This window comes from Octopus bimaculoides, chromosome 2, assembly GCF_001194135.2.
Source record: "Octopus bimaculoides isolate UCB-OBI-ISO-001 chromosome 2, ASM119413v2, whole genome shotgun sequence".
NCBI lineage: Eukaryota > Metazoa > Mollusca > Cephalopoda > Octopoda > Octopodidae > Octopus > Octopus bimaculoides.
Window position 1 is genome coordinate 120,559,714 of NC_068982.1, and position 9,253 is coordinate 120,568,966.

The 9,253-nt window shown below is 36.3% G+C and overlaps 1 protein-coding gene across 1 annotated transcript in view; it reads right to left on the reverse strand.

Annotated features, from left to right (window-relative positions):
* LOC106875300 (probable serine/threonine-protein kinase tsuA) overlaps positions 1-9,253 on the reverse strand; it is a 162,570-nt gene that overhangs the window by 70,640 nt on the left and 82,677 nt on the right. The window contains exons 4-6 of the mRNA XM_052965874.1: positions 5,170-5,931; positions 2,264-2,740; positions 1,726-1,736 (exon numbers count right to left, since the gene is read on the reverse strand). Of these exons, the coding sequence (XP_052821834.1) occupies positions 1,726-1,736; positions 2,264-2,740; positions 5,170-5,931 (1,250 nt within the window). The remainder of the gene's footprint in view (positions 1-1,725; positions 1,737-2,263; positions 2,741-5,169; positions 5,932-9,253) is intronic.

Below are 9,253 nucleotides of genomic sequence, written 5' to 3' on the forward strand. Positions count from 1 at the left end.
ATTGAATTATTTTAATAAACCCCTTAACTCACAATTCATCAACTTAACAAACGTGAGTCCAGTATGATTAGTTAAAGGATATTTCAAAACGAATAAACAATTAGTTGACGGAAATTGTAGAAGCCCATTGTATGTGTGTGTGTGTGTGTGTGTGTGTGTGTGTGTGTGTGTGTGTGTGCAAGTGTGTGTTTATGTTTGTATCCCCTCACGTAATATGAAGATTCTATACAAAACTGAACAATGAAAGGGAGCATCTGGGAAATGGTATTCCAGATGCTGAAGTAGCAAGGAAATTGAACAGAAATCTGGAGCAAAGAAGTCCAACATAATAGAAAAGGAGACTGGTTACAGGAATTTAAAAGAGAAATGGAAATTGGTGTGACAAAAGAAAATGAAACAATCAGAGATAAGTAAGTAAAAGAGATTATGAAGAAAATACCAAACTGGAAAGCCCCTAGACCAAATGGTGTCAAGTATTTCTGGTTCAAGAACCTTTGGAGTCTACACAGTTATATACGACCGTTTTTTACTAACTGCGTAGAAAATGGAACACCAACATGGATAACTAAAAAGAAGGACAGTACTGATACAAAAGGAAAAATGAAAGACGGGAAAGCCAGCAACTATAGACATGTTACTTGCTTACCATTACTCTGGAAACTATTAACTGGCCTCATAGCAGATGAAGCATATAATTTTCTGGAAAGGGAGAATCTATTGCCAGAGGAACAAAATAGTTGTAGGAAGCAATCAAGCGGAACTGCTGATCTGCTACATGCAGATAGTAGAATATTAAATGAGGTACGAGTAAGGCGGAAGAATTTAGTTGTTGGGTGGATAGATTACAGGAAGGCCTACGACAATGTTTCACACAGCTGGTTCTTGGAACGACTGAGGACGCTCAGAATCAATGAGAAGATAAAAAACTTTTTGAAGAAAGTAACTAGAGTGTGGTAAGTAGAACTGACGTGCAAATGAATTGCTAGACAACGTGAAAATTCGCAGCTGCATTTTCCAGGGAAACTCACTCTCTCCATTACTCATCGTAATTGCTCTAATTCCTCTTGCATATCAGACTTGCATATCAAGTTTACCAAATCCAGGATGTGAATAAATTACCTACTTTATATGGATGACCTCGAGCTATATACAAAAAAATGTGACAGAACTACATTCTTTGATCCAAGCAGTGATAGTTTTCAGTTAAAATATTGGAATGCAGTTTGGGGTAAACAAATGCGCAATACTGAATATGAAGAGACACGGAAAGTAAACTTTGAAGGCATAAAATTACCACGAGACAACATCATTAGATCGCTGTGGAATAATGAGGGGTACAAATACCTTGGAGTGCTGCATGACGACAGGATAATGGAAGGAGAACGTCACTAAACAGTACAAGGGGGAAATTAGGAAGGTGCTCGAAACAAAATTAAATAGCGAGAACATCATTAAAGTAATAAATACGTGGACTATGCCAGTATTGAGATACTCTGTTCTCTATCTGAAATGGACAAAGGTGAAGCTACAGAACTGGGAGAGAAGAATTAGAAAGTTGCTCACAATGCACAACGCACTCCATCCTAAAAGTAATACCGACCGACTCTGCGTAACAAGAAAGCAAGGTGGCAGAGGATTACTAAACGTCGAAGATACTACGGCATTGAGATTCGAAAATTATATAGTGCAGAGTAAAGAAAGAATACTATCGGCAGCCAGAGATACCCAGAAAGTGACTGAGACAGTAGGAGAATTCAAAGAGAAAAGTAAGAACAACAGAACAAACGAATGGAAAGAAATGGAATTACATGGCTAATTCATGCAACAATTCATGCAATTCATGCTGGAAGTAAAGATTACTGACTCTGATGGACAGACAAGAACTTGGCTGGAGAAACAGAAAAGTTTATTATAGCCGCTCAAGTACAAGTTCTTGCAACAAATTTCATAAAAACAAAGATCGACAAAACTCAGTGGTTTCAAACCGGTAAGGGCATCTACCAAAGACAATCCTAAATCTAAACTACTTTCCATGATAATAGATGACGCTGACACGGTCACGACTGGAAAGTCTTTCATTATAGGTCCGTTGATAGGGCTGATCTGCTCTAAACAAAATAAACAACACAGGTATTTATTTTCTCCTTACTGCTGCTGCAATTACTACTACTACTACTACTACTACTACTACTACTACTACTACTACTACAATAAGAATAACAACAACAAGGACGATGACAACAACAAGGACAATGACAACAACAAACCTCGTTGCCCGATGAATATATTTTCCTTGCAAACGCGGGAAGAATGTCAGAACCATTTGATATACATGGTACAGGCCCTTGTTGCACATGTAGTTGTTGTTGTAAGAGTTGTTGCTGCAGTTGTTGTTGCTGTTGCTGATGTTGCTGTTGCTGTTGTTGTTGTTGTTGTTGGGGATTTTGAAATTGCTGGTTCTGTGGTTGTTGCTGTTGCTGTAATAACAGCTGTTGTTCCTGTTGTTCTGGCTGTAGAGGTTGTGGCTGTTGCTGTTCTTGCTGATGCTGTTGCGGTTGTAGTGGTTGATGCTGCTGCTGCTGTTGTAGCAAAGGCAGTAAAAGTTGCTGTTCCTGCTGGTGTTGTAGCAGATTATGACCAACAGGAATAGGAGACACTGCAGGTGTTGTCAGAGGCACTAAATCACTGCTGATATTGCATTTGGTGTCCGTGGCATCCTGCTGAGTCATGGCAGGTATTTCTGAAATATACAATAGTTTATTATTAAACATAGTCTCTTTTAAATAAATCTATTTGTACAAGTGTTTGATAAGTGCCTTGGTATGATACTCTAAGTCCCTTGAACCACTACTCTCGACTAATAAAATATTATAAAACTCCTGTTCACTTCTCTAGCACAACTATGATCGAAAACACTCAAAATGACAATCGATGCCTGTTAGTTTTTTTGTTTTATCCAGAAATAGGATAGCCAGGAATGCATTATTCTATATATCCTTTCTTTTTAAGGTTGTAGAGCGTGATTTGAAGGAGATTTGATTGTAATTTCTAGCAGGTCTAGTGACTATGTAGAAGGGACATTGTTGGCTTGTGTTTTTGTTGTCGCTGTTACTATTGAACTTCGTTTCACTCCTGATTCCCCAGACACATGATCAAAGGTGATCAAGCAATAGCTTTTAAATAATGGCTAAAAACGCCAGGCAGAACAATTAATTGGCTGATATACATTTGAAGTAAAACAATTTAGGAATCGCTAATTGGTTTTAACTACTTTTCTTGCGAGGTAGCCCCTTCCTGGTCGTGCAACATGCCAGAAATAGCACTCTCGAACTTCGCATATATTGTTTTATAAAACAATATATTAAGACATGGCCAACGGGATAGCCAATTACTGAAAAAGCGATAGGCTGAATACCTGCGAGCACAGGACTATTAGATCAGAGTTGATCTGCAGCTAAAAGCAAAATCAGCATCGACAATTAATTTTGCTAATGAATGAAGCCATAATTCGACAACATCTGTACATTTTCAGTTAGAAAAATTTTATGAGTATTGGACTGGAAAAATTAACAACTATACAAATACATGCATATATTAATTCACACACACATACAAACACAGACACACGCAATCACATTTTTATTATTATTTTTGTTGACAATCGTATGATTTGTTTCGCAACATTAAACTTATAAAATCAATATGCTTCAAGTTTAATGTAGCGAAACAAATCGCACTTAGTCAATAAAAATAGCAATATTTACATTATTCTACTTTACTAGTATTGAGTACCTTTATCAAGTTGGTAATCTCATCTAATCCCCTCCTCTCCTCTCTCTCTCTCTCTCTCTCTCTCATGCACACACACGCACACACAAAACACACTAGCGCGCGCACATGTTCCTATTTATCTTCGTAAAACATATTTAGGTTAAACAGATGATTGAATCAAGTCAATTTTCTCTGCCTTTTCTCCTTCAGGTTGAAAATGGAGGGACCTTGGTGTACACTAGCATCTCATTAAATCTACGCTTTACTAACACCTCGTTAGAATGAGGTGCGGCTCTTTTGGAGATACCTGTAACTGAGGATAAATTCTAGATTCTTCAGATGATTCCAGTTACAAAGTTTCTTATTAAGACTGTACATCATAAAAAGGATATGCATAGATAGGTTTCCTGTAAACTTGAGCAGGATGATAATATTAACAGAAAGTGTAGCTTCTCGTTGACTCACGACCGTTACATCACGTCACATTTCGAGGAATTTTGCAATCCAGGAGTAGGAGATCGCTACGAAATATCTAATGAACAAACGGAACGGTGAAGCCCTGAAACTTTCAAGACACAATTTCAAATATCGAATATGTCACTGTTCTGTGGAGGACATAACTCCTCTAATCAGCAGCTTTCCAAAACTGTCAACGAGATGCTACCTTCCATTACGATATTACGATTTTGTTGCTGCTAAATCAATATACGCTGCCATCCACCGAAACGACTTTCCTGTGATAAATATATACAAGAGCTCTGCTATTGTAAATATGTATATCAACACAAGGTATATTGATGGAATTATTCCCATAGAAATTTCTACAAAGAGGAAACAACGTGATAAAGTTATCTGAGACAAACAGAAAAATCTGTGAGCATCGCTTCCAAAATCAGCGAGAAGGAGAATATTTGTAGACAACTGCTTGGAAGCCTGCAGCTCCTGTACTTTGGTTATAAATTCATATTTACACCAATAATCATTAGTGCACTTGGTTATTTTAATATGAAAGACAATCTGGAAAAGTTAGGATTTTGGGTCAAGAAAGGGATCTGCTATCGCGCACATTGACGATACAATCTGTAAATGGAACAGAACAGCTATGCAAGACTTTTTCTAAAGCTCAATATGTCACAATCAACATCCCAGAAAGGGAGCTTTTGTTACTTGTTAGTAAACAGTTCCTTCCTTCTTGAAAGAAGTGAAAAACAGAAAAAAAGTAAAGAATACGAACATAATACATGAATACATACACGCACATGTGAGTGTGGAGGGGCGTGTACATAATATATATATATATGTGTGTGTGTGTGTGTGTGTGTGTGTGTGTGTGTGTGTGTGTGTGTATGTTTGTATGTATGTATGTATGTATGTATGTATGTATGTATGCAAACATACCGCAAACAGAAGTTTCTTCAGAATTTAACAAATTTTTACTGTCGGAACATATTGAATGAGTCTCGTTGGTCATCGTATTTTGTGTAGTTTGGTGTGCAGAAAGCAAGGAATCTTTCCAGTCAAGTGCCGAAATTAGATTCAGTGAATCATTTTGCGTCCGAGAAAGTGACTCTGAGTTACTGCTATAGAAGCTGCAAGAAGGTTCGATGTCGTCTGGTCGTAGTTTATTCGTAGAAAGTAATGGCGACGTATTGAGGTATGGAGCTTTATCAACATAACCGCTGTTTTCACAATTTGTCTCAGGATCCATGTTCAGAAGATCTGAATTGTTCAATGACTCAAAATTACAAGAAATTTGTTCCGAGAACAAATCTGGATTTGCATTCGTTTCTTTCGGATGACTGGTCCGCACTGTTTGTTGAAGAGGTGTTTTAGTTTCGAGAACGTCACTTACAATACATTTCGAAGTGGTTCGTCCTTCAAAAGATGAATCATCGTTGATAAAAATCCCAATGTTGTCTTCTGAACCATCTTGTTTATCTAATGAAAGAGATGGCTTGTTTTCATTAATACTTGAAGTCAACTCCTGCTCTGTTGTCAGCGTCGAGTCAGGTGTTTGGGCACGTTCCTTTTGTGTGGATGACATTTTTTGAAACCTTAAATCTGATTTAATACGTTGATCTTGTAAGTTGATGTCAGGAGAAATTCCTTTGATATTTATTGATCGCGAAACCGGAGATGAAGAAAATTCATTGGAAGGTTCTGGAATAAAGAGAAGAGAAATGTTATTTTGACTTATATGGGAAATTTTTTTCGGTAAATATGGGAAAGTTTTTCGGTAAATATATGTATTGGTATACGTATGTATGTATGTATGTATGTATGTAAGGACTTGCTTACTCCGTTTTCAGGCAGGTGTTTGATATAACAATCTCCGGATTATCATCCAGCTGACCTCAATGAAATTATTATTATTATTATTATAGATAGATAGATAGATAGAGAGATGGATGGATGGATAGATTGATTGATTGATTGATTGATTGATTGATTGATTGATTGATTGATTGATTGATTGATTGATTGATTGATTGATTGATTGATTGATTGATTGATTGATTGATTGATAGATAGATAGATAGATAGATAGATAGATAGATAGATAGATAGATAGATAGATAGATAGATATGCGTGTGTGTATGAATATGCACACATGTGTGAGCAGTTGAATATGATAGATATCGCAGGACGAACGGTATACTTCTTGATTACATTATTATTATTATATTGGTTTCAAATTTTGGCGCAAGGCCAGCAATCTCAGAAGGGTGTAATTAGTCGATTACGTCGACACAAGTACTCGCCTGGTACTTATTTTATCAACCTCATAAGAATGAAAGGCATAGTCGACCACAGCGGAATATATTATTATATTGAAAACTTCTCTAATGCTGAAAATATTATTGATTATCCTTCAAATATTTAGTAATTTTATTATCACTTTTTAAAATTAGGATCAGACAATGTAATAATAGGTCTTTGATAGTTTTGTATTAGAGCAAAATTTAAATAAATGCAACAGACATTACATTCTTGCAGCACCGTAACAAGGTTGAGAAAGCAAATATTTTGATTAAGATAATTCATTCTACCTCACAATTTATAATATTGTGTGTATATATGTGTATGTGTGTTTGTGCGTGTGTGTGTGTGTGTGTATGCATATATGTATGTAGTAAATGCTAAATGTTAAGTCTTTCGAATACAACTGCGAAGTGCGTCTATTAATACACTTTTGTTTCAATACATTAAAGTATACAGTATTTTTCATGTAGAATACGTTCCTAGGTGATTCTTCCCACCTAGTAATCCTCTCAATACGCACTTACCTACGCATAGTCACAGACAATTCATAAATATACATGTATATACATTAGCTATGGATACATCGACATATGCATATGTTTATACGTGTGTGTGTGTGTATGTACGTATGTGAATATCCGTATATATCTACAAATATATGAATCATATATACATGTATATATGTATGTATACATATATAAGATATGTATATATATATATATATATATATATATATATATATATATATATATATATATATATATATATATATATATAAGCAAATATATGTTTCAGTGGTAATTAGTGGAGTGAATAAACTGAACAAGCGTTTTACTTCATTAATTATACAAACTGAAATGATGGCGTGGGTATGACTTCTTGTTTAGACCCCGATCAGCCCTGATCCAGCATACGTACGCGTTTTTCTGTTTATAGAGTAGGATGTAATATAAAACACTAATGGTTTACCTGCTACGTCTAGCAGGTTGGACCTTAACACAGGCTTTCTCTCTGCCTGCATGGTGAAGTAGAAATACTAGAGTAACTCACACAAGAAATGTTTGATCCTATTTAGTTTCGTTCCGCTAAGATTTTTTTCGTTTCAAGTTTTAAGCCTAAGGGGATGTTGATATTATCGACCTGGAAGAGCGATACAGCCATGTACTGCGGACAGTTTAGTCGTCTGTGTCAGTGTGATATCAAGAGTGACCAAGTATCAATGTGACATATCATTAAATAGATGCTTGTAATATTCATGAAACGATACTGTCGTCGCCAACAAAGTTGTCGTCATCACCACCACCACTATAATCACGTATATCATGACCATTATGATCATTTAGTAGTAGTAATATCAACTTCATATTTTAGCATAAGGCCAGCAATTTAGAGGGAAGGAGGCAAGTCGATTACAACGACCCAAGTGCTCAACTGGTACTTATTTTATCAACCTCGAAAGGATGAAAAGCAGGGTCGACTTCGGCGGAATTTGAACTCAGAACGTAAAGGTGGACGAAATACCTATTTCTTTATTGCCCTCAAGGGGCTAAACATAGAGGGAACAAACAAGGACAGACAAAGGGATTAAGTCGATTACATCGACCCCAGTGCGTAACTGGTACTTAATTTATCACCCCCGAAAGGATGAAAGGCAAAGTCGACCTCGGCGGAATTTGAACTCAGAACGTAACAGCAGACGAAATACCGCTAAGCATTTCACACGGCGTGCTAACGTTTCTGCTAGCTCGCCGCTTTCTTTTTTTTTTTTTTTAGGTAGTAGTAATATTTACTATAACATTGAAGTTTTCACTCCTAGCGTAGCAGATAGAGCTGTCATATCTTGCGTGGTTTGGGATCTCTTAAATATATTCGCCGAGGTAATTGGTGAAATGTAGATTCCGTTTCTCAGGACTGCTGCCACTTAGAACACACCACTTCCACTATACCTCCCACAACGCGCCGCCTTCACCATACTATCTGCAAAACACTATTACTTGGTTAAAGACGGCCTGGGTGACACAATTATCAGTCATGTAAATCGAATCAAGGACTTGAACGAAATTTATTTTATCAACTTCTGAAGGATCAAAAGTGAAGTTAACCTTGGCAAGATTTGACCTCGTACCGTAAAGGACTGATGTTTAAAGTAACCTGACGTTCTAGCATCTTTATAATCCTTTCTACTAATGGCACAAGACCTGAAATTTTATGGGGAGGAGATTTGTCGATTACATTGACCCCAGTCAAACACTGGTACTGAGAGAGACATAGATGACAGCAAATGTCATATATGTCCACCTTCACCCATTCCCTGTCGAAAGACGCGTGTTAGTGCAATTAATTATGAAGTAAGACACAAAATTATCTGGAACGATCATATTTGTGTAGGCAGTAGGCAGTAGGGAGCATGTGATAAGAATCTCAACAATCTTCTGCAATTGAACTTGTTTCAACTTGTTTGTTATGGTACACTTTGTTTCGATCACACATACACATCCAAGCAACCAAAATTCTTAGATGTATACTCAGACACATTTAAACATGCATGCATGCATACATACATAATGCATACATATATAGATTTATGCATTTATATAAACACGTATTGATAAAAAATATACGTAAATCTGGGTGTACGTGTATTTTACAAACACATATACATATATAAATATACATAAATATACATACATATATATATATATATATATATATATATAT